This window comes from Physeter macrocephalus, chromosome 14 (assembly GCF_002837175.3).
Source record: "Physeter macrocephalus isolate SW-GA chromosome 14, ASM283717v5, whole genome shotgun sequence".
Classification (NCBI taxonomy): Eukaryota; Metazoa; Chordata; class Mammalia; order Artiodactyla; family Physeteridae; genus Physeter; species Physeter macrocephalus.
The window spans coordinates 115,912,609-115,939,353 of record NC_041227.1 but is presented as its reverse complement, the minus strand read 5'-3'; the positions used below and the strand labels follow the sequence as shown (position 1 = coordinate 115,939,353).

Sequence of the window (26,745 nt, the reverse complement as noted above, 5' to 3'; positions counted from 1 at the left end):
ATGGTGTCACCAAAAAAAAAAAAAAAAAAGGTCTATTTGAACTTAACTTTCTGGTAAGATGATGGGAGGAGGGGTTAGATTTTTCTAAATTTTTTTCCCCTAAATGATTAGCCAGTTGCCCCAATATAACTTACCGATATCATCAAGCAGTTGACCCAAAAAAAAAAAAAAAAAAAAAGGTCTATTTGAACTTAACTTTCTGGTAAGATGGGAGGAGGGGTTAGATTTTTCTAAATTTTTTTCCCCTAAATGATTAGCCAGTTGCCCCAATATAACTTACCGATATCATCAAGCAGTTGACTAGTCTATCAGAATATTATTAAAGTAGGGAATCATTAAAAAAAAATAAGTTTATATTTAAAGTTATTTATTGATGTAGGGCCAATGCCTTTTGAGTGTGGAAGAGATGAATTTAGCACCCACGTTTAAAAATCTCAGGAATAAACCTGGTTGGCCCCAGTTAGGTCATGGTGCCTCTCTCTCAGAACTATCACTATGGCCAGGAGCAGGCACATCAGAAAATGATCAGAATAGTTCTCAAAACTATTTTACAGTGAATAGTGAAGAAGGATATATTTTAGACTAAGGAAAAGAGTGTAGTGCAGGGGGAAAAATGGGCAACAATCACGGGCTGCAATGTCTACAACATTTTATTAAAGCACAAAATTGTTGGAATTAAGCTAAATAGAAAAACATAGTAAATATTTACAAAAACATTGATAACACCACTCAACTCACACACATATAACGAATGTAGGAAGGTCTTAAAAAGTTTACAAGTTGAAAATTATGGAGATTTCCTCAAATTGGATGTAACAGCTCGCTGCTGAGTATGGCATCAATATAATATATAAGATCTTTGAGAGAATGCTGTCCCCGACTCTTCTGCAATCTAGTGCCCTCCTAGAAATTTGTTCCTTGGGAGATTCAGACTCACAGGCAGCCAGAGGGGACAAGTCAAGAGTTGAGATAATCTCAACTTAGGGTCTAATTTTCTTAATCCGATTGACTGTGTTGAGGTTATATAGACACAGCCACGGTGTTTTTCTTCAGCTTATTCAAAAAGATATGAAGAATATGAACAATTTTTCACTGCTTAAAAATTCAGCACATAAAAGGCTGAGCGAGGAGTATTTGGTACTGGAACTACATAGAGTTCTATCTGATGGAAAATTATCTATGAAACTAAGATAAAACAGAGAAATTAATCATGCTGTATCTCATATTTACAGAAAGTAGGCAGAGTAGAAACTTTTATGTCAAAGTGCTCCAATTTTAGCTTAATGAGTGGTCAAACTACATTATGCTGAAGTGACCACACAACTGTCTCTACAGGCCAGAAGAACCTAAAATCAGATTTAAAAGGCAAAAGAAAACAGACTCAATACATATACAAAGCAGAGAAAAAAACAATCCCACGAGATGGTCACTACTTAGACAGTATTATATAAAGATAAGGGACACTTGGGCTCTACTTCACTTTGATGGTTCTGAATTAAAACTACCTTCCCCAAACTAAATTCAGAGGGGAGGAAACTGAGAGATTCACGTAACTTTAAAACCAGTCTTGGGGTCAATAAGACAATTACTTAAAATAATCACCTCCCATTTTAAAACAGATCATCTTCATCTGATTCTTCGAGGTACTTTATAGGTTTCTTTGTCCGTCCAGATTTTGCCCGAGAAGCCACAGCTGAGTCTAAGTCCAGATGGAAGTCATCGCTGTCCTCCTTGGGTTTCTAAAAGAGAAGAGCCCAAGTAGTTTGTACAGTGTCATCCTGACATCAGAATTTCGATGCAAAAAATATATCAACAGACTACAACTCAAGGAGTTTTCCACCTTCTAATGAGTAGTAAGAAATTGGGACTTACCTGGTGGCACAGGGAATCCGCCTGCCAATGCAGGGGACACAGGTTCGAGCCCTGGTCTGGGAAGATCCCACATGCCGCAGAGCAACAAAGCCCATGCACCGCAACTACTGAGCCTACGCTCTAGAGCCCGCAAGCCACGACTACTGATCCTGCATGCCACAACTACTGAAGCCTACACGCCTAGAGCCTGTGCTCCAAAAGAGAACCGCAATGAGAAGCCTGCGTACTACAACGAACAGTAGACCCTGCTTGTGGCAACTAGAGAAAGCCCTCGCGCAGCAATGAAGACCCAACGCAGCCAAAAATAAATAAATAAATTTTAAAAAAAAGAAAGAAGGAAAGAAATAGACCGAAGGCAACTCTCTCTTGACTAATTAGCGGCATATGTAACTTTTTTACAACTAAACTACATAGAGTAAAAGGCTAACGGACTATGGGATTTAAATTTATTTCCTTAAAAATGTGCCAAATTATTAGGAGCAAAGCTTGGTTATGTGCTTCAAAATACCTACAGCAAAAGGACTGACTAGGATAAATACCTTGCTTGTGACTGTTTTAGAAATCATTTTCTCAAAATTAGAGTCAGAATCATCAGAAGTGGACAGCTTCCTTTTGCGGCGACTCTTGGTTTTGGGGGGATTAGGCTTTTTAGAGACATCAGAATCCAAGTCTGGATCCTTTTTGGTTCTTTTTGGTGCAGCCCCTTTTTTGGCCCCTGTAGTAGAGGTGGAAGACTGACCTGCAAGTGAACACAGACATCTGTCAGGGCCACTCTTAGCTGAATTGTTCCCACAGTGAACCTTCTTTAGCAACCTGTTGACTGCTTATATTTAACATAGGAAAAGACAACCTAACAGAGATGAAATGCATTAGAGAATCAAAGTATTCTTAAGCATATGATTTTTTTGTAGGTATATGCTTCATGTTAAACATTTGCAACTGTTTCTAACTCCCATCCCTGTCATAGAAATGAGCTAACACCTGGCATTTTGAGAAACATGCTATTTGTAAACCTTTTGACGAGCAATTTTGATTATGAAGATCTAAAGATTTGTTTTCATTTGGTAAAGGCTTAGTTTCAATATCTATAGTAAATTTGGGGAATAAAAAATTGAAGCTGACTTGTGGCAGCCAGTAGTTAATCCCAATATTAACCCATCTCAAAGACTGAGGCTCACTTTTTGCTGCTGTCTTCTTCACTGTCACATTCTTTTTAGGAACAGGGTTTATGGTTTTAGTTAAAGCTGGGAAATCAGCAGCAGGAGAGCTTGGAGGAAGTGGTACATTATCCTTGGCATCATCATCATTAAGGTCCGTTTCTTCAAATGGAAAGGAAAATGGTACATATAAGCAATACATGAAAATCTGTTTACTGCTTTTGTCCCTGCTCTGAATTCCTATTTAAACACCAAGTCTGTGACTTTTCTGGAATATTTCAAACACACTTTTATAACTCTTTTCTAATTTCTGGGTTCTTCATGAGCAAACAGTATTTTTTTGTATCTCTAGCACCTAGCATAGTACATGGCAAGCAAATGATTACTTTTAGTATATTAAATGTAGAACCTATTTATGTGCAAAACTAAACCTAATGAATAATATCAATGTAATGCTAACAAGAACCCACATTTATTTTCAAAGACAGGACTTGGACAATGTAGGCCCGGTTAGAAGCCGGGTGGAACTGAGTGCTCCAGTAAAGCAGACATCTCACTATTTTTACTTAACATACCTGATGTGGCACTTTTCTGTGGCTTCAGTTCTTTGTTAGTATGTCTAGAATAATAATAATAAAAAAATCCTGATGACCAATTCTAAATGTGTCAAACAACAAAGAATATATCATCGACTATTAAAAACAATCACGATAAAATCCCTATTAGAGAGGATACTTACTTTGGGGAAGTTTTGGTCCTAGGTGGACTAGCATCTGATGGGACAAAATCTTCATCTTGACTGTTTTCATCAAAATCTGAGAAATTTTCATCTGAATCCAAATCCATTGTGAATTTGGTTTTTGCTGTTAAAAATATACAGATACAAAGAATCAAAGAGGATAATAGGAGAAATATTTAATCCACAGATTAATATATTAATATTTCCTGAAGATATAAGCTTCAGTTTAATCTTCTAAAAGATGTTTTAGTTTCTCAAAAATGTAATTACTGCTCTAAGATATATAACAATTTCTGGGACTATGTGCCTTGAAATAGATTGCCCATTCAAATCTTTCAGAATATGCAGCATGTTCTTCACTCTTCCTTACTTGCTGCTCTCCGTGGCTCTTTTTCTCGGGGAGGGACATCAAAATTACTTTCGTTACTGCTCATATCTGATTCTGAATCAGACCAGGGGTTTCTTTTTTTGGCTTTCTTGACTGGTTTAAATGGCAATGTAGTTTGTCTCTTTGTCTTGGTACCTGGAAGGGAGATAGGAATTAACCATGTTTACATATTCTTTGACTCACTTTTCTCCATCTATCATCCATCCATCCTTCAAATATTTATTGAACTCTGTGCTAGTATGGGAATAGAATGGTGAACAGAAAAGGACATAGTCCCCCTTTCTGTGGAGCTTATAGTTTGGTCATCTAATCCCATATATAATAATAATCCCACATGGTATATATGTTTACATAGGGCATGTAGTATGTATGCATATGTATATAAATAAGAGGCTTTTCCAAGAAAGACATGTTGGGTTAACTAGTTGAAGGGAGGTGGATGACAAAACATTCCAGTTTAGGAAATAACATGTACAAAGCCCTGTGAGAAAACACAGTGCCCTTAGGAAACTGAAAGAAATCCATTATGGCTGGAAAACAGAAGTCAGAGGGAGAGTGGCTGGTCTTTTTAAAAAAATCTTTGGCTGCACCCTGCGGCATGTGGGACCTTAGTTCCCCGACCGGCCGGGGACCAAACCTGAGCCCCCTGCATTGGAAGGCGGAGTCTAACTACTGGACCACTGGGGAAGTCCCAAGAGTGGCTGGTCTTGTTAAGGATTTTGTTTTAAACGGGGAACCAATATGACCAGATTTCCATTTTAAAGAGTTCCCTCAGACTGTAGTGTGGAGATGGGAAAGGCACAAGAACAGATGCAAGATCAACAGAAGGTTACTGCTGAAGTCAAGGCAAGGGAAACAACTCAAAGGGAAAAGAATGGCTAGGCCCAAACCTTGAGGAACATTTAATGGCTGAGTTAAGGAGGTTTAAAGTCACTAAGTCTTGTTAATTCTTTTCCTCAAATGTCTCTCATACCAATGCTTTGCTATTTATTTCCCTCATCTAGGCCCAAAGATAAGGACAGACTCCTTATTGATCTGACTTAGTCCTTTCTTCATGTTCTTTCTTTATACACCTACCTATTTCATATGTCCTAGTTGAATCTAACCTTATCCACCCTCCTCCAACAACCTGGTTTTCTAACTCTCCATAATCTGGTTTAACTATTTTCTACTATTTTCCACTCTGTTAAGGGGCCTTCTCATTGTCCCATGCATATTATATGTCCATTTGCCTTCTCCCAGTCTAGAATACCTAAATCTTACCCAATCTTTAAGACTCTAACCCGAGTTTTACCTCTTTCACAAAGCCTCTACAATCTACATGTACCCACACTGATCTCACCTTTCTCTAAATCCCTACAATGGCTAGTATGTATTGCTTTACCTTTCTTTCCTGATAAACCTCTTGAGGGTAAGTGCCATGCTTCCCCACTTCTTGTGTCCTCACAAGATTTGAGATAGTGATGGGAAACGTGAATGCTCAAAATACTTATCTGATTCATTGGTTTTATATGCTAATTGATTGCTAGGTAGGTTTAAAGTTAAATATGTGCTGTATTATAAGGCCAATATATAATTTTCCACAACACAGCACACACAACATACTTTTATTACTTCTTTTTAATACTAAGATGTTTCCATTTGTTTTAGTCATCTCTGTATTCCCCACAGAACTGAATTCTATCTATCAAAAGTAGATACTCAAGGATAGACATATACATCAATCAATGGAATAGAGTTAAGAATCCATAAATAAACCTTAATATTTATGGTCAATAGATTTTTGGCAAGGGTGAAGACAATTCAATAGGGAAGAAGGTTTTTCAATATATGGTGCTGGGTCAACTGGATATCCACATGCAAAAGAATGAAGTTGGACCCCTGCCTTATGCCATATACAACTTAATTCAAAATTACCTAAATGTAAGAGCTAAAACTAAAAACTCTTAGAAGAAAATAAGGGGTAAATCTTTTCTTTTTTTCTTTTTCGCCATGCTGCGCAGCTTGTGGGATCTTAGTTCCCCAACTAGGGACTGAACCCGGGCGCATAGCAATGAAAGCGTGGACTCCTAACCACTAGACTGCCAGGGGATACCCTAGGGGTAAATCTTAATGACCTTGGATTTGGCAAAAGATATGACACCAAAAACATGAGCAACAAAAGAAAAAAAAAGATAAATTAGACTTCATCAAAATTAAAAACTTGTGCTTCAAAGGACACCATCAAGAAAATGAAAAGATAATCCACAGGCTGGCAGAAAATATTTGAGGATCATATATCTGATAAAGGTCTGGCATCTGGAATATAAAGAACTCTTACAACTAACTCAAAAATAAAAAGATAAATAACCCAATTAAAAAATGGGCAAAGGATCTGAATAGACATTTCGCCAAAGAAATATAAAAGCCCCAAAGTGGAAACAATCCAAATATCTAGCAGCTCATGAACAAATAAATATAATGTGGTATAGTCATACAATGAAAAACTATTTGGCAACAAAATAGAATGAAGTATTGATACATGTTACTACATGGATGATCCTTGAAAACATTATGCTAAGTGAAGAAGCCAGCCACAAAAGAACATATTATATGATTCCATTCATATGAAATGTCCAGAATAGGCAAATCTAGACACAGAAAGTAAATTGGTGGTTGCCTAGAGGGAGGGGGAGTTGGGAGAAAATGGGGGGTGACCACTAATTGGGTACAGTGTTTCTTTCCAGGACAAGAAACTGTTCTAAAACTGAGTATACTAAAACTACTGAATGGTACACTTTAAATGAGTGAGTTTGGTATGTGAATATCTCAATGAAGAGGTTAAAAAAAAGTAGATATTCAGTAAAGGCATAATCAAATGGTTAACAGAATTGTTACTTCTATTTAATTTACTGAGTGAGTGTTAAGTATATCCCAGGCATGGTGTTGAACTCTAGGGATAAAACAACATGGCTAAGATATGGTGACTGTCCTCAAGAAGCTTTACATATGAATATATTACATATACTAAAACCTCATAACTGGCTAGAAAGTGAAATCTAATAAACTGAACATTTTCTTTAGATCCCAACAAAGTATTTCATTACAAAATGATCTCTTCTAAAATAAATCAAATCCCAAGGACAATGTTAGGGAAGTTCAAGTATGCTTCAGACATAGCCCTTCTTCATGTACCTCAGTAAGAACTTTTGAATGTCTAATATGGAACGTACTAGGTAACAAACATAATTTAGTCTCAACTCTATATGATTTTCCTTAAAATGTTTTAATACCTGGTTCTCTTTTCTGTTTCTTTTCTAATCTCTGTTTTAAGCCTTCTATTTCCATCCCATCCTCTTGAGGGCTTCCTTCAGTATTTTCATTCTAAAAGATAGCAAGACAAAAATGGTTAAGTTCTGCCCATTTATTATTTGGAATAATATAAGGTCAAATATACAAATATATATCTGGTCAAAGAGTGATTTTTTTTCTTTGTATTTTGGCTAAGAGCTCTGAATAAAGAAGGGTATGGGTGTGACTTTTTCAGGATACTTAAACATTAAAAAAAATCAGGCTCATAAGAAAGGAAAGTTATGATTAGTTGATAAATTCCTGACTATGGGATTAGAAGTTTTATGATTAGTTCAATTTTAAGTGGAAAAATATTTAAAGTGTTTTATGTATAATGCTTTCAAGAGTATTACCTTAATTTTTTTTTTAATTTTCTTTTCTGCCTCTGCTTTCATCTCTATGGTCACTTGGGGGATGACTCTTTTTCCACATGGAGAAGGCAAAACTTCTGCCCTTTGTGTTTTTTTCCCCTTTGCTTTCCCACCTTTCCCAGGAAGTCCTATTTGTTCATCTTGTTTCTCCTTTGCTTCAACAGCCTACAAAAGGTTGATATAAGAAAGCAAGTTTATAAGCTAACAAAGGCATTACAGCATCAATGCCACTTTACAGGGAGAATAAAAGGCAACAGTTAAACTGATTTCAATTTGTTACATCTTAACATAAATTTGTGATAAGCTGTTCTATCAAGTATACCACCAACATTAAGGCACACTTTGTAAACTCAATTAAGAAACAAGGGGCTTCCCTGGTGGCGCAGTGGTTGCGCGTCCGCCTGCCGATGCAGGGGAACCGGGTTCGCGCCCCGGTCTGGGAGGATCCAACATGCCGCGGAGCGGCTGGGCCCGTGAGCCATGGCCGCTGAGCCTGCGCGTCCGGAGCCTGTGCCCCGCAACGGGAGAGGCCACGACAGGGGGAGGCCCGCATACCACAAAAAAAAAAAAAAAAGAAACAAGAAAGGATGTGATTCCAGTAATGTACATTTATCCAATCAACTGATTATAAGTTGGACCTCCAAACTGAAGTACAATAATATAAATCTGTTTGTTAGGACTTTTACCTTAATTTATGAAATACTTTTTCTTATGTTAAGATAATACTGGAGAACAAATCACATTAGCAATTTTGGTAACAGAGGATCTCCTGAAACTACGGATTAGCTAGCCCTGAAGGAAACTGTTTTTGTCCTTTCAGGTTTACTTGAGGGACTGGGCTGGTTTTCTTCCGCGTTTGAATTCTCTTTATCTTCTCAGTCCCAAAAGGTCAAAAATCAACTCCTGCCCTTTCCCCTCTTTGTCCAAAAACTTTTAAGTAGTATGTTTCTTGGCACCATTTACTTTATTCTAACTAGTTTCTAACAATCTGTTATTTTATGTGTTATCTTGGAATGTATCTCCATGCCTCCTATATTCTTTCTATTGCCAATTGTGAAATTTCTTGACAAAGAGGTATATTGCTAGAATACATTATTTCATTAATAAAAATTCTAACACAGGCATTATAAACTACACACCTCCAGCTCTTCAATAAAAGCAGCCAAATCTTCTTTCCACAAATCTGATGGACTCTTTCTCTTTAATGTTTCTAGCTCTTGCTCCTTCATAAGACAGTCAGAAAATTAAGTTAATTTATGTGCATAAACAGCATTTTCCCAAAGCACACAATTTACTTTCACCATTAGAATACAACCAAGCAACATGTACTATCCATCAACAACTCACTTTTTCATTTCTTAGTTTGCACAGTTCATCTTTCTTTTCCTTGGTTAGATACCAAAGAGGCATATCAAGAAGGTAGTTGAAGGTTGGTCCAGAATCTGTTACAGAGTCTCTCTTTTCAGTTTCCTTTTCATTGTCACTCTCTTCATTTTCTTCTTCATCTGGAACCTAAAGGAGAAATTAAAATGTAGCTTTAATAGGAAATGTGAAACATAGACATTAGACTATACATAGTCTTTAATAATACAGAAAATGCTAACCAAGAAATTACCTTTTGCTGGGCTTCTTTCCAAGCCTTCACAGGATCCGAATCATAGCCTCTTTGAATCAGAACTTTAATTAATTCTTTCTTAGGCTTGTTTTCTGTTTAAACAAACGTGAACAGAGATAGTTTTGAGCAATATTTTAGGAAAGGGATAAGGTTTTACCATATTAAGTGAAAAGATTAAAACTGGAGATTAAACTGTCTTCTTGCATACAGTTGTACATCCTGGTGGATAGTCAAGTCTGCTCCCTAAACCACTGACAAATGTAAATTACCACAAGGGGGCAGTCAAATCATATATGAGGTAGTGACTTAATCATAGAATAACAGAAGACAATCAAAACCTTTATTTCTGATAAATATTGACCTCAATTATATTCCCTGGTCTTTTATTTATTTATTTTAAACATTTATTTATTTATTATTTATTTTTGGCTGTGTTGGGGCTTCACTGCTGTGCACGGGTTTTCTCTAGTTGCGGTGAGTGGGGGCTACTCTTCGCTGCGGTGCCCGGGCTTCTCATTGCGGTGGCTTCTCTTGTTGAGGAGCACGGGCTCTAGGCATGCGGGCTTCAGTAGTCGTGGTAACGAACGCAGGCTCAGTAGTTGTGGCGCACGTGCTTAGTTGCTCCGTGGCATGTGGGATCTTCCCGGACCAGGGCATGAAACCATGTCCCCTGCATTGGCAGGAGGATTCTTAACCACTGCGCCACCAGGGAAGTCTCCTTCCTGGTCTTTTAATTTCAACACCCGAGTGGGCAAGTTTTTAGTGCCACCCATTCAGACATTGATTTCTCTTGATTATGGTCCCCTATAATGCATTTGTTCCCTTTTTTCTATAGCACCCCTCTCCCAATGTTTACTGCAGTCAATTTGTTAGACTTTGAGGGACACTGAGAGTTACTAGCTATAATAGAGTGAGGTTTCGAGTACCACCTTTCATCGATTAGCTTGATATATGTCACACTTTTAGGCCCTCTATATTTACTCCTCAAGAAGACTGGATAGTCTCTAGTATTTCCTAAATTCCAGTCAACTAAATACAATCTTTACTTTTTATTTTTCTTTGAGTCATATCCAATATTACTTATTTTAGCTTTGTCTTAAGCAATAATATCTGTGAAATTAGGGGATTGATATGCCATTGTTATTGTATTTTAAAATATCCATGAAAATGAACATGTAACTAATAAGTTAAACATTTTCATGTACCATCAGAAAATGATCCCGTGATCACTGGTAACTTGCATTGTCATGTTTTGGGACTTGCTACTACAACCCACAGTTACCTGGCTTTTCTAGTTTACTCTGGCCAGAGCTGAGCCATTTCTTTTAACCTTCCAGCTTTAGTCAAAACTTTTCTTCCTGGTTACTTAAACTCTGATTTAGCTGCTTCTAGAACATCTTAAAAAAATTCCCTCAGACATGACTTTCAGTCTCGAGTATACCAGTTACTTATAATATAAGCCATTTAAAATCCTCCTTCCTTTTTTTGTTTTTCTATCAGACTTATCTCTGCTCTTTATCAATCAGTTTACACAGGGACCTCTTCTAGCTCTCTGTTCTCTTCCTGTCTAAATGTTAACTAAATCTTGATTTTTCACGATGCTCAATCTAGGAAAAGCTATCTCTTTTAAACTATAAATGCTTATTTAGGTATTTGAAAGAAATACTTGTACGTGTAACCAGTGGAAATAAACGGATTTTGCCCGCCCTCCCCATCATCCCTCTCACCAAAAATGTTTAAAGGAAGTGAGGCACGATAGTAATTTTAGTACAGGAAGTTATTGTTCCAAAAACATACCGATGATTATTTTGCCATCTATTTTCTCTAAGATAAAGCGAGCCTGATTATTCAGTTTAGCAGATTCAGCACCAAGCATTCCTAGAAGCCACTCTTTTCTTAATCCATAATATTTAAGCCTGAGTTCAAAGAAGTCTCTTAGAATATCCAACACTGTGTCGTATTTCTTTAAACAGCCTACGTGGTCAAAAAGCACCTAGAAAAGAAAAACAAGATTAGAGTCAACAACAGATATATTGGCTAAACTTTAATGGTTTTAGAGAAATGACTTTATTCTTTGAAACTGTAAAAGTAGCCCAAGATATCCTTTTAAAATTGATATTAATCTTTAATATAAATGGAAACATACATATTTCTCACGAAACAAGACATACCATAGAGTTGCATGTGAGACTAGTTTGGAGTTTGAAGACTCTGTGTAGTCCAACTCTCTCTGCCTCTGCCAGTTTTTCTTCAGTCATCTTCACAACAAACTTCACAGTGGTGTCTGTGTGGTATTCCCTATAATCTGTTATCAGAGGGGGTGTCTTCTCAGTGCCATTCAACATGGGTTCTAGAACCTGTTCTTTATATGTCTAAAGAAAGAAATAATCCTTTTGTAAGTTTCTCAAACATAGGCTCCTGAATATTCAACAAACATCAGTATAAAAAATGTTTCCCCGATCACAAAAATCAAAAAAGAAATCCATAATTACTTACCTGGGTCCATGTTCTGATGGGAAGCTCTGAGATTTCAATGGTTGTAGAATTAAGAATAGCCACTTCACCACTAATCACATATTGATTTGGAGCCAGCTCTTCAATAGTACCCTTGAAGTTCTTGTAACTTGGAAGCTAAATTAGTATTTTAAAGAAGAATATTTTCTAAATGTGATACTAAAGCAAACCCCAACAGCATTAAACAATAAATCTAACTAACATTAAGCATGAAATAAATTTTCTGTTTGTGTCCTCTTTAACCATATCATCTGCTGGACTGAAACCAGAGGAAAACTAATAAGGTTCCTAGTACCACAGAATAGTTACCATTGGCAAAGGTTCTTCTCCATCCATCAAACGTCTGATATTATTCACAACTTCACGAACATCAAAGTTGGGGATTTTGCAGGACCAGCCAGTACCAATTCCTTCAGCGCCATTTACCAGCACCATGGGTATAATAGGAATGTACCATTCAGGCTCAACACGTTGGTTGTCATCATATAAAAACTTTAACGTGTGATCATCTTTTGGTGGAAATAACAACCGAGCCAAAGGGCTAAAGAAAACAAAGAATGTTATTTTAGAAAAATATTGGCTTTGACACAACTTTCACGGAAAGAACATATGTTATCTCAGATATATACATGAAAATTACTTTGGCTTTACTTGCTGGCTAATATTCATTTACCAATATTATTTACTGAGTACTTTCTACATGCCAGGCACTGCAGATATAAAGTCTCAGTCTTCAAGGAGCTCAGTAAAGGGAGATATTCTAGTATAGGCATTTTGTCAGACGGTACGGTAAATGCTAAATAGAAAAATAAAGTAGCTAAGATTGATTGAGGGGATGCTAAGGAATGGTAAGCACTTTCTGATAGGGTAACAGTTGAGCAGAGAAGAAACTGAGAGGAAGAGTACTGCAAGCAGAGGGACCAGTAAGTCAGAGGCCCTGAAGGCATGTTTGACTATAGGCAAAGAGGCCAGGTGTGTTTGAAGCAGAGATAGTAGGAGATGGAATCAAAAGACATGGGGAGTGGGAGCACCTATCATATAGGGTCTGGTTTGCTAAAACAGGGCTTTAGTTTTTCTCTGAATGAAGAAGTTGGAGGGTTCTGAACCAGAGTAACCTATTTTAAAAAATCAACTGGCTGCCAAAAGAAAGAAGAATGGTAGACTATAATAGTCTGTATGAATATAACGAATGGGGTGGCTTAGTATTTTTCCAATGTGGAGCCCACAGGGATGCAGTGTGGAGAAAAGGAGTCAAAGGAACTCCAAATTTTGAGCCTGAGAATTAGAAGGATGACTTTCCATTTACTGAGACAGGGACTAAGGATATGGTTTTAAACTTACGTTTGAGATACTTATTAGACATCCAAGTAGTAAATGTTGAGAGGGGACATGAAATTTAGAGGGTAGGGCTGGAGCTATGAGACTGGATGTACGAGGTACCACCCATGGATGGGAAGTCAGTATATGTAGTGGAAAGAGGTCTGATGCAGGAGCCCTAGGGCAGGCCAGTATTTGGAGGTTGGGAAGATGAGAAGGACCCAGTGAAGACTAATAGGGAGGAGAACCAACAGTCTGGTGTCTTGGAAGACAAATAATGAAAGAAGACTTTCAAGGATGGAGTGATTACCGTACCCTATGCTGTTGAAAAGTTGAATAAGATGACAGGTGAAAACTGACCACTCATAATGTACTTTCCATAGACTTGTAAAGGAAGTAAAATTACAACTTGTGGTATTTAAGAAGAATCAAGTTCTTCTTTACTCCGGCTCAAACTCTACAGGGTTTCCCAACCTCGGCACTACTGCCATCTTTGTTCTTTGCCATGGGGGTGCCGCCCTGTGCATTACAGAGTGTTTAGCAATATCCCTGGCCTCTGCTCACTAGATGCCAGTGGCATGGCTCCCTAGTCATGACAATCAAAAATGTCTCCAGACATTGCCACATGTCCCCTGAAGGGTAAAATCTACCCTGGTTGAGAACCACAGCTCTATATGGAGAAAGAGAAGAAAATAAAAGAAATGGGAGTAAAAACATTTATAGTTTGGCAAGGAAACAATACTTCTAAGGGAAACAAAGGCTAAGCTATCAAACTGAAATAGAATTTTGACTTTCTACTCATTGCAAAGAGTAGCATAGTTAAACTTTAAAGAGCTCGTTTTAAACAATTAATAATCCAAGCATCTGCATCAACAATCTATTTTCCGATTAGCTGGATTTTTCTATTTTTGGTCAACTAAATCTCACAATACTTCAAAATTGGAAATGGCAATTCACAAAAAATCGGAAGCATACCCACCTGAGCATTGTGAAGATGTATCGAGGACTAGCAGAATCCTTGCCACCATGCAGCCTGGTACCAAACTGACCAATGGGCTGCAAGAGGTTCAGATTATTGCTACCCACAAAGTTCTGAGCCAAATTGATAATGGTCATCATTAGTGACATCTGTGGGTGGGGGGAAAAGATTCATTAATCTAATCTGCAGTCTCTCAATAATAACATGCTTGTTATTATGAGTGTGTTTCACTATAATCCTGTAAGGTTTTATGAAGTGTAGATATTTATTGGCTTTTCCCAGATAAATACATGGCAGAAGTAGTACCTTAAACCTAAGAATTCTGGCTCCAAGTTCAGGGATCTTGCCTTCCAATAATTTCTATCAAGTCCTACTCAACCTTGAAGGTATAGCTCCTCTATTCACCCTCAGCAGAATGAAATATTTCCTCCTTTGTGTTAAACACTTTGCTCATTTCTATTCTAGCATGTATCACTCTATTCTATAGGGGTGTGTGTGTGTGTGTGTGTGTGTGTGTGTGTGTGTGTGTGAGAGATATAATCCTCTGGTTAAACTGTGATTATACCTTAAAGGTAGAGAACATGTATGATTTATCTTTGTATACTTGGTACATGGTAAGCATTCAACAAATGTTTATTATGCGAACACTTACTGAGTACGTGCTATATTCTGACTGAAGCAACAAGCAAGACAATCATTACCTTTAAAGTTCTAGAAACTTATAGGCAATCTAATTCTTTAAAACTGTTTTACATAATAAATGCAAAAAAAGCAATTTCAATTACAAAATAAAAAATGAATAGGTGTATGTTTGTACTGATATAAAGTCAAACATTTTAGACATATATGAAAAATTGGAAAGTTGCCCTTTCCAATTCCCAGCAATAACCAAAGTTAACAATTTGGAGTATATCCTTCCTTTAAGTATTATTCTGCCTCTTTTTTCTTTTCCTTCACCTGACAATAGAACATGGACATTCTTCAATGTTAGTACATATAGATTTACTTAAGTTATATCACTGATTCCATGCGTAGATGTGTCATAATTTATAATAATTTTCCAATTGTTGGACACTTTCCATGTCTAAATTTTGGCATAACAAAGTTATAGCAAACATCACTAAATCTCTTTGAACATAGATCCTTGCATATCTTTTGATCCATTATAGCATCCTTACAGGAACATTATTTTTATAAACAGATTTGTTAGGTCAAAAAATAAGCAATTTTATAGTTTGATATATTTCACCACATTGTTCTCTACTATGGATGTATAGCTTATACTTTCATCAACTGTTTGGAGCATGACTTTGCAGGTATTTCTGCTATAATGCTTTCTGGAAACATTACAGATTATGTGTTTACCTCACCATGATGATAAGAGGACATCTCAGCTACTGACCCAGCTAACTGGGCAACCTTCACCTCTCGCTTGTCATTCCGTTTGAAACATGTAAACAAAACCTTTCTCTGACCTGGTTTCAAACCTTTAAAATGAAAGAAGTGCGAATATTAATATCCTCAAATTAACCATTTCTGGGCATTGATTTCCATCTTATGATAAAAATAGAACTCACCATCCACCATAGATGGGATAGACCTCTCATTATCAGAATTTGAGAACAGGATAAGTTCCTTGTTTATGAAGTCATTGTATGTCAGATACGTGGTAGTTTGCCCATATAAGTAATCCTGAGGAACCAAAGAGAGTATTACATGATCCAGTTTAAAATAAAAAATATCGCTGGTCTTAACAATGCTTAATACAAAAATAAAACAAAGACACATGTTAGCATTATCACTTCTATGATAATTGTTAAGTCCCTCAAAAGCAAAGAATTATGAGGTATTTTATATGTTTTAAAGACAAAACGAATTTAATTGCTGCACAATCAGGAAAAAAGTGCATTGACTCTGTAGTTTCTTTCAGGTCCAGTACATTTATGAAGCAGTCTAAATAAGAATAAGGATATTTATAGTTATCTGTTAACTTTTTAACTGAGGTACTTATTATTCAGTAACTTTGCTATAATGTCAGTTCTAAAGGTAATAAATAGTACATTTTGTGGGATATATTTAACATTTTTTTACCTCAGGAAGGCCAAGTAACTTTCGTTGCCTTCTATCTTCCATGAAATGAGTTAACCATTCCTTTCGATCATCTATCTGTTTTTTGCTAAAGGCCTACAAATTAGAAGATGAAAAAGATGTCACTGGCACTAATAGGTTCCAAAATATTTCTTCTATAAAAAATTAACAAACAACAAAAACTCAGTTTCTAAAATATCTGGCTCCTTTCTTTGGGATATGCTTACTAAAAACAATCTATTTTATAAAACATTTTATTATATGAAAATTTAAATGTTTCAATTGACTAGTTGAAGCATTGATTTCTAAAACTAGGAGATATGTATGAAATACACTCAAACTCACCAGGCTGATTGCAGCATCATCTTCAGGACCTGAATATTTGAATTGGATACGATGTCTTTTCATATCTGCAAAGTACTCTTTAGCTTCTTTTGATGTGCTGGTGCCCAAACCTACAAAACCAAGAACACCAAGTTACTCCATATAATATTGTACAATGGTATATAACAAAATGAGAAGTTCTATGTGAGTTTCATTACAAACCTTTGTAATACTTGACTTTCCATTTTTTATGATTTGGCGTAGAACTCTTCCATTCTTCAAACTCAGGAAGGCTATAGAATGCCACTTCTTGCTTGTTTTTAGACACCTGAGGTAAAAAACACATTGCTGTGGCTTTCCACACTTCTGGGTCCCCTGCATACCATCATATATCACTGGGGTTATATGTGTATCCATGGTTGAGGAGTAGGGCCTTAAAATATCCATTATGGTATCTTAGAAATTAGTATACCTTTACAATGGGAGTGATAAATTCCTCCAGAAAACGATGTCGCAGAAGAGAGGGCCAGTTATGATGGATAAAATTAATCAGCAAGCCTTTGATATGGGAACCGTCTTGGTCCTAGAAATATTTGGAAAGCCAAAACACAAAAGAATTGTTTAGAAATTAAAAAGATTATGATTGACTTACTGGTGATTTCTCAAAATTTTTTCTATGGGGATTAAAAAAAGGCTATTCAAATTCAGACTCACTTAACTTATATATGTAATATACATAAAATACAAACATAATATATCTTATTAGATGTGGATTAAAAATAAAGAACAAAGCTCCAAGTTAAGTAATTTCCTTTCATGGCAGAAAAGCAATGCAACAGTAAGATGTGTTTAATTTAGGTTAACAATCTAAAATATTTGCTATCAGGCTTCCCTGGTGGTACAGTGGTTAAGAATCAGCCTGCCAATGCAGGACACGGGTTCGAGCCCTGGTCCTGGGAGATCCCACATGCCGCGGAGCAACTAAGCCCGTGCGCCACAACTACTGAGCCCATGTGCCACAACTACTGAAGCCGGCGTGCCTAGAGCCCGTGCTCTGCAACAAGAGAGGCCACCGCAATGAGAAGCCCACGCACTGCAACGAAGAGTAGCCCCCGCTCGCCGCAACTGGAGAAAGCCCATGCATAGCAACAAAGACCCAACGCAGCCAGAAATAAATAAATAAATAAAATTTAAAAATTTGTTGAGGTCTCAGTACACTTGATACTCAGTACCCAGGAGTGATGGCATCCAAGGGCTAGGGTCTATGGATAATAATAATTAATAATAATGACTCGGACTTCCCTGGTGGCGCAGTGGTTAAGAATCCGCCTGCCAACGCAGGGGACACGGGTTCGAGCCTTGGTCTGGGAAGATCCCACATGCCGCAGAGTAACTAAGCCTGTGCGCCACAACTACTGAGCCCATGTGCCACAACTACTGAAGCCGGCGTGCCTAAAGCCCGTGCTCTGCAACAAGAGAGGCCACCGCAATGAGAAGCCCGCGCGCTGCAACGAAGAGTAGCCCCCGCTCGCCGCAGCTAGAGAGAGCCAGTGCGCAGCAACGAAGACCCAACACAGCCAAAAATAAATAAATAAATAAAATTTAAAAATTTAAAATATTTGATAACAAATCTGACCTGATCTGTCATAATCATTATCTTCCCGTAACGCAGAGTCTTCAATGAATCTTCATCTTCATAGTTTTTCTTGTACTGAAGACCCACAATCTTGATTATATTGTTAATTTCAGCATTTTCCATTATCTGAAATGGATGTATAGCCAAAAAAGTACTATTTTGTTTATAAACTTTAAAAGAACAAAGAATTACAACAGTACATGTTGCTTGGGTTTTCTTGAACTCCAGTATTTTGAGTTATTAGCCTATACTTCAGTAAGTCAGAAAGATCTGTTAAGATAAGCTACAGTGTACCCAATTTCCTAAAATAACAAAAAAAATCCAAGATATATTTCAAAATGCCCAATAAAGGAATGAAATACAAGCATGAAGTCCTGCAATATAAAACTAGATTTAGATTCTGAAGATAGTTTTTATATATTCTACCTGCTTATGAGAAGCTTCTCGAACATTAAGCATTTTTCCTCTTAGGGGGAAAACCCCGTACTTGTCTCTCCCAACCACACCAAGGCCTGAAACAGCCAAAGTTTTAGCTGAGTCTCCCTCTGTCAGGATAAGTGTACACTCAGTGGAGTTTCGGCCTCCTAAAATAAACAAATTAATATTAGCACATTTAGTTCAACCTCAAATATACTAACTCAGACATGTGATAAAACACAAATAATTAACAATTCATAACAAGTTGGCTGAGGAGTCAAATGGAGCTAAGTAATTAGATACATAGTTTAGCTTAAGTTTGTAAGTTAATAAAGTCTTAGTTTCTTAGACTAATTTCTCATGACAATTATACTGTTGCTAAACATTCATTTAATCATATTACATTCAATATATTTGTTGGTGATGAGGTTTAAGACATGCTACCCCAAAATATGGCACCTTGGCATAGTGAATATCTTTTTTTTTTTGGTATGCGGGCTTCTCGCTGTTGTGGTCTCTCCCGTTGCAGAGCACAGGCTCCGGACGTGCAGGCTCAGCGGCCATGGCTCATGGGCCCAGCCGCTCCGCGGCATGTGCGATCTTCCCGGACCGGGGCACGAACCCGTGTCTCCTGCATCGGCAGGCAGACTCTCAACCACTGCGCCACCAGGGAAGCCCCATACTGAATATCTTAAGCTGAGGGAGTTTTGAGAAAATGGTAGGAGCAGAAAGATCTCTCTGACCTCCCCGTTAAACTTCGCCCCTGAAGCATGTCGTAAGACCCTCATGAGGAGGTGCCCTCTTTATACCTGGAGGAAAGGAATATTCTAATCCAAGATTGAGGGTCACCAAGAAGAATCTGAATGAAAAGACCCTGCTAAGTTTCCCCAAGTTTACTATACTTAGCTCATAATCATTGTCCTATCATATCTTTCCACAACTTTCCATTCTTCATCAAAGCTAGCATAAAACCACTTAGGTTTAACCATTTCTTTGGGTCTGCATTTCCTTACAGTTTTCTGGTGTCACAAAAAAACCACATTAAATAAATTCACATGCTTTTTCCCTGTTAATCTGTCTTTGTCTGTTTAATTTTCAGAGATAACCAGGGACCTAAGAAGGTTGAGAAGACTTTTTCCTCCTCTACATTAGGTAATAGATTACTGTATAAACATTCTTGTTTTATACCCCAAAATAATCCTCTCAACACTATTTTTAACAGCTAAAAATTGAAATGACCCAAGTGTTCAATAACAGGGAACTGGTTGATTTTTAACAAAGTACAAATATTCCATTGATAATTAAGTGTCAAGGGAAAAATATCCACAGTATGCTGTTAATGAATAAAACAAATAACTGAACTACAAGATTTAAAGTTTGGAAACATTATTAAATGTGTACCTGCATCATTGGCATCATCAAGTTTGGGAATTCCTTTGATTCTGTTATGTTTTACAGCTGAACACTTCTTGTTTAACTGGACTTGGGCCTTAAATTTCACCCAATTTAGTATGCTTTCTACAATACCACAGCCAGTTGCCTGAAAATGAGAGGATTCATGTTAGGGAAGAAGAGTTCTGTCAGAAATCTAGAGTGCAAATGAGCTCACACAAAAATAAAAAGAATTCAAAGATGAAAAGAGGTAGAAAAGTAATGTCTGGATAAAGGGCGGCACATCTTCCTGTCTCAGGTTACCACTACTGAGGGAGCTGGTTCCTTTGGGTTCATTCATTCAATAAATATTTACTGACTACATACTTATATTGTGCCAGGAACTGAGCTGCATGTTGAGATCTATTGGTTAAAACAAATTAGACATCGTCCTTGTCCTCAAGGAGTTTAGTTTACAACAGGGAAGACAGAAATAAAATGAAAAATTACAAGTGTGACGGGTGTTACAGATAAGTGAAAAAAGCATGTTACATATAGTAATGTATGTCCAGTGTTATATGGGAACAAACTTAGGGAAAGAAGTAGAAAGTAAAGGCTTTCATGAGGAAATGACATTTAAGACCTAAAGCAGTTGGGGACTTCCCTTTGGTCCAGTGGGTAAGACTCTGCGCTCCCAATGCAGGGGTCTTGGGTTCGATCCCTGGTCAGGGAACTAGATCCTGCATACATGCTTCATCTAGAGTCTGCATGCCGCACCTAAGAAGTCCGCATGCTGCAACTAAAGATTCTGCATGCTACAACTAAAGATCCCGCATACCGCAATGAAGATCCCACGTGCCACAACTAAGACCTGGCACAGCCTAAATAAATAAATAAATAAATAAATATTAAAAAAAAAATACTTAAAATAGCCAAGTGTAAAGCATTTCAGGCAGAGTAATCCTCTGCCTGAAATGTGAAAAAGCTCTAAGGAGGGGAAGAGTACTCTGCTTTTGAGTAATTTAAAGCCAGTAGAAGTGAAGCTTAGATAATGTAGGAAAAGTGGTACTGAGATGAGGTTGGAAATGGCAGGGTCTTGCAGGCCAAATTAAGGAATTTGGATTTAGATTTATGCAACCTAGTGGTTAGTTGGGGCCTTTGACTAAAACAGGAAATAGTTTTGTTTTCTGGGGGTGGGGGAGTTCCTTGTATGGCGACCAGTTAGTACGGAGAGAACTAATTCAGTTTTGGATGTGTCCACTGAGAGCAACTTTAGGCATTCAATGCTTGGTAAGTAGTTAGATGGGTTAAATTCAGAAGTGATCTAAACTGGTGACATGTAATGGGTAAATACAGATGGTGTATAGATGGTAATTAAGGGCTTGGTAAGACCTGGTAAGAGGTAAGAGTTGTTTTTTTATTTCCTTTTCAGAGTGAGAAGACATGTGGGAGGGAAGCTTTATTTCTGCAGGGCTGAGAAGGGCAATGGAAAATAAAGGAAGGTGCTTCTATTTTTTATTTCCCTCTAAGTACTCACAGCTTTGATGAATTTTTCACTCAGTTGGCATGTTGATCCAAAGCTCTTGACTTGTAAAGTCATGTTCTCTTTTGTCTGGGAGTCGAAGGTTGGGTTTTCAATTAAGGCATTCACAAAAATCCACATGTGATTTTTTACCTGCAGTAAAAGTTGATAATAAATCACTAAAAACTTACTCATGCTTTATTTATAGCCTTTCTCTTCTTTCTTGACTTTAGAAAAAGAGCACTGTGTTAAAGTATCATACCTGATGTGCTTTTACTGCAACACCACCCTTGTTCTTTTTCTTCACAACATCAACAAGTTTAGTCACAATCTGATCAGCTACATAATCAACATGTCTGCCACCCTAATGAGGAAAAATACCAAACTGTAAATTCATTACCCTCAAAATTATAATAATAAAACATTAAAAAAATCTAATTTAGCTTCCTTTATGCCAAGGTAGCCAAATATTCAAGTTCATTTTGTATATTTAAAACAATAATACTTATATGTAAAGGTAAATCATGATTAATAATTCAAAAATAAATTTACCTTGGAAGTAGCAATGCTGTTGACAAAGCTGATTTGTTGAAAGCCTTTTTCACTCATTGTTAAACACACTTCCCACCTGGGGTTTACTTGTTCATGGATAATTTTCAGTGGATTGCCAGTTTCATCTACCTTATCCTTCAGATACATATCTACATAGCTACGGAATCCTTTTATCTAAACAGGAATTAAAAATAATAGTATTAAAATTTATTTAAAGTAAATTAAAAAGTAGATTGTAAAGATTTTTCAAAACTAATGAAATGGTGTTCACTGATGGGCATAAGAGGATGGTCATTAAAAGACACCAAAGGATTTATTTAGGAAATTCTTTGAGAAAGACTTTAGTGAACTTAAAATGAGCTAACTGATTTTAAAAAATGTAGCATAATGTTTTCTTTACAGGAACATATTTGAGAAGTGGTTAAGAAAAATATATGGGATGGAAAAAAAAAAAAATCAGCATTGCCTTTGACAATGATCACAATAGTCCCTCATTGCCCACACTCAGGAAAGTACTTACTGGAAGCTTATTTCCATTGAGAAAGACCTTGACATCTTTAGTGGATCCAGCAATATCATACGCTCTTCTAACCATCAGTGCAACAATATCTTTGTCTAGGCTTTGCATTTTAAACTTAGACAAATCAGGGTGGAAGGTAATACATGTATAATCTTCTCCACTAAAGGGCCTGAGTTCCATCTCACCAGCTCTCCCCATGTTATCCATCCATGTCTATGGAAATAAAGAATAGAGCAGAGAGAAAAAATTCAAGTAATCTCACAAACTAGAACTAAATAACACAAATTTACAAGTCCTAAAACCCCCCCCAAACAAACAAAAACCAAAAAACCCCCCACCCCCCAATATATGTTTATGAATAATTTCCCATGATGTAATAGCTTATAGATTATGTTAAACCATTAATACCACTATAAATTGCGATAGTACAATTTATAATCAAGGTACAAGATACCTATTTACTTACCTGTTTGAACATTTTCTTGTATTCTCTACTGGCTGTTTCCACAGTAAATTTGGTACTGAATATGTTACACAATTTGGCTCCATAGCCATTTCGACCACCTGGGCAAATAAATGTAAAATACTATTTAATTGTTCTTATCTCATTAACAGCTTTATTTCTTAATCACTGGCAATGTTATTCAATTACAGAGATTTATTTCCATGCTTTTAACCTTTATGCCACAATCATTTAAAAGATGTATTTTTTTTCAGCAACAAGTATGTTTTTTATTTTCCTCAATACTCTACCTGTTACTTTCTTTTCTTCATCATCATAGTTACTAGAAGTTAGGAGCTGTCCAAAGATGAGAGCTGGGACATACATCTTCTCAACTTTGTGTTCAACAACAGGAATACCTTTTCCATTATTCCATATACTAATTAAATTATTCTCCCTAAGAAAAGAAGAGTGAAAATTTTTTTAATAAAACAGATGTTAAACTAGTGCTTAATATTTTTTAATATTTAAATATTATTATCTCTAAAATACATGAGTTCACAAGTCTCAATTTCTTTATGACTCTTTTTCATATATACCTTTTGAACTTCAGCATGCTTAGTTCCTAACACTCCTGAAATAGGAGCCAAGAGGAAAAAAAAAAAATCAATCCTTTTCCAACACCTGGGCAGACACTGATAATATTGAAAAAATAGGAAATTTTAAAATGTTAGGATAAACAAAGGGAAATGATTTATGCCCAATGGAAAGAAAAGGACAAAATTTGGAAACAATATTATTATATCACTTGTAAGGGGATCATCTGTACTGTCCCAGCACCCTTAGTTTTCCCACCCAACAAAGTACATTGCAAAACAAATATGAAAGGGCGTTATTAACTGTAAACTTCCCTGCTCGCCAATAAAATGCTAAAAATTTATTTGGACTTACTTATCCCTTAGTTATTTTAATTCTCAGACGATAATATATTTTAGTTATAACCGCAAACACACTATGGTTCTTATTACAAATAGTACTGAGTATTATCTACAAAAAAGACTAATTAAATCTAGCTTAACATTTTTTAAAAGACTATGATATCAAGTCCTTAGGAGCATTTGAGTACATCATTAACACATTTCCCAAAAAGAGCCTAAAGTATAGTTTATGTTATAACTCATCAGGCTAATAACAAGGAGAAGCAACACCCTGACTACCCACAAAGGGGGACATTTATAAGCAGAAATGTTAGCTCAAATTATTCTCTATCACCACCTGCTGGTTTACTATTTGAATAGCATCATGAGAAAAAGTTACAGCTATAGATTCCAGAACACTTAGAGCAGTTAGTGGAGACGCTTACTAAAATATTTAGGGATGAAGTATCATAACGTCTGTAATTTATTCTGAAATGATTCAGAAAAAATATAGATGGAGCAAATATGGCAAAGTGTTGATAACTGTTGAATCTAGATTGTAGGTATCATAGATTGTTCATTTTAGCCTTTTACCTTTCTGCACTTTTGCAAACTCCCATTTAAAAAAAAGCCAACTTTACTAGAAATCAAAGTCAATGCAACTAACAGTAACAATGAGCTATAAAAAACAAAAGACTAAGCAGGAGACTTACGGGTCAATTGTGACTCTAATACAAGACATTTTTGGGTCTCTTTGTTTGTTGTCTGCAGCATTGACTGAAAGAAGATAAAATACACATTGGTAAAAAATTAAAGTATTTTAAAAAACATCCTTTAACTCTAAGACATAAAAAGAAAAAAATCTCAAGCAGCACAGGAATAACATTAATGAGGTATTCATTTAGCAATTTTTATTCATAGGCCTGTTTCTAGGAAAGAAGTCAACTTCCTAGATTCCAGTAGACTGCCTCACCTTTGCCAACCGTTGTTTGAAAGGATAGGATTTCTGGCTACAGAGGGTTTGCTAGGAATGATACTTCTTAGGAAGGATCTGACCAGTGGATCTTTGTATCAAAGAATATACTCACCTGCATATAGCTGATTCACTTTGTTATACAGCAGAAACTAACACAACATTGTAAAGCAATTATATTCCAATAAAGATGTTAAAAAAAAAAAAGAATACACTCACCTAGAATCTCATCAAAGATTTTGTACAAACCAGGAACAAAAGTGACTTCCCTACAGTTAATGCCAATATCTTCATCGTAAACCCACATTTGCTGGAAATAAGGCAAAGAAATATGGTTACTTTGACCATATATTTATTCTATTTTACCATCATGATTACTGTAAAGTCGTCTGGATTAGTAGGACAATATACATGATAGATTAGGCCAGTTCCAGTGACACTCCAAGTACATGAAGTACAGAAAATTAACCTGGAAAAGTACACATTTTAACTACTTAGTAACTGCATTTAATTAGCTTGGTTTTACCTGGGTCACTGATTCCACAGAGCCAATGTAGGTGTCTGGGCGGAGCAGAATATGTTCCAGTTGTGTCTTCTTTTGATAGATTCTTTCAATAGACAGTCTTTTCTTAGCATCTTCATTTTTCTTTGTTTTGTTGACTTGCATATTGTCATTTACAGGCTGGCAATTTTTTAAAAATTGAAGAGACGGTATTTTGAGTCACACAGGTTTATCAGAAGCCATAAACAAAACACCTATCATAGTGATCTGCTTACACACACTATAACAGATCACAACCTTTTAGTAGTTATCAGTGGAGTTGACATCGTTTTGTACAAACATGGCAGTTTAAGTTAACTGCAGCCAGGTTCCCAGGTGTCCGTTTAAATGGACATATTATTTTCCCAAGTGTATCTGACATGGAAATATTTTTACGTGTTAGACGCCATCAATAGCATACACCCCCTTCTTTCACCTACTCCACACATATTTACTGAGTGCCTACTAGGTCCCAGGCAAATAATAGATTCTAATTCAGCAGCAGGAGGTTGGGAGGCTATGGATCCCATCCTTTGGGCACGTTAACGTTTTGAACACAGGAGGGACTTATTTTGAGCACCTCGGGGCTGCCGGCTGCACAGTGGGAACCCTGTGCCTTGCTCTGCACCTTCCAAGGTCAGGGGCGTTCAGTCCCATTTTCAGCCCCAGGTAGAAGAGGAGAGCATCTGTCTGTGCCGCTTAAAGCCCCACGCGGACCATGATCCCACCGATCTAGTCCAGGACTAAGTGAATTCCTAGACACAGTAAAACACAACGACACACCCTAGAAGCCAGGTTAGCCGATAATACTTCACTATTAGCACGAGAAAGGGGTTTCAGCCTCTTCGCGATCACGCCGAGCCCAGGGGACCCGGATCGACGCGGAACACCGGCGCCCAGTCAAGCCTCTGCCGGACCACAGCCCAGGCGCCTCCCTCACTCACAGGCAGCCGGAGGGATGCCGGGCCGCGTTGAGGCCCCGCGACGCGACCCTTCCGCGAGCCGTACCTGCAGTGGCGACACCTCCATGGTGACGGTCGTGAAGGCACTCGAGAACCCTGCAAGCGACAAAGCCGACGGGACCTTTGAGACAATCACGGAACGAGCCGCGTCTCCACAGACGTTCGTCGGTTAGGAGAGCGCTTCCACTCCGGTTTGAA

General features: G+C 37.1%; 1 protein-coding gene across 1 annotated transcript; it reads right to left on the bottom strand.

Moving 5' to 3' along the window:
• Nucleotides 1-236: 236 nt before the first annotated feature.
• Nucleotides 237-26,745, bottom strand: TOP2A (DNA topoisomerase II alpha). The gene is made up of 35 exons (XM_007112498.4): nt 26,594-26,745; nt 25,571-25,726; nt 25,264-25,354; nt 24,785-24,848; nt 23,466-23,611; nt 23,179-23,276; nt 22,713-22,925; nt 22,193-22,366; nt 21,903-22,004; nt 21,656-21,793; nt 20,149-20,287; nt 18,757-18,914; nt 18,331-18,456; nt 17,167-17,277; nt 16,917-17,022; nt 16,716-16,825; nt 16,374-16,466; nt 15,860-15,974; nt 15,648-15,769; nt 14,283-14,431; nt 12,296-12,527; nt 11,969-12,103; nt 11,644-11,844; nt 11,270-11,465; nt 9,473-9,564; nt 9,205-9,369; nt 8,997-9,080; nt 7,840-8,022; nt 7,429-7,519; nt 4,139-4,291; nt 3,769-3,892; nt 3,605-3,648; nt 3,051-3,191; nt 2,412-2,611; nt 237-1,739 (listed from the first exon to the last, which is right to left on the bottom strand). The coding sequence occupies exons 1-35, from the start codon at nt 26,612-26,614 to the stop codon at nt 1,611-1,613; spliced, it is 4,602 nt and encodes a 1,533-aa protein (XP_007112560.2). The 5' UTR covers nt 26,615-26,745; the 3' UTR covers nt 237-1,610.

Bases quoted from the DNA above. Each gene is read 5' to 3' on its own strand.
- TOP2A (XM_007112498.4), bottom strand. From the start codon at position 26,614: ATGGAGGTGTCGCCACTGCAG. The intron at 22,005-22,192 runs GTAAATTTATTT...TTTCCTCATTAG, and splicing joins ACAGCATTGCTACTTCCAAG to GGTGGCAGACATGTTGATTA. The intron at 2,612-3,050 runs GTGAGCCTCAGT...GTTCACTTGCAG, and splicing joins GAAGAAGACAGCAGCAAAAA to GTCAGTCTTCCACCTCTACT.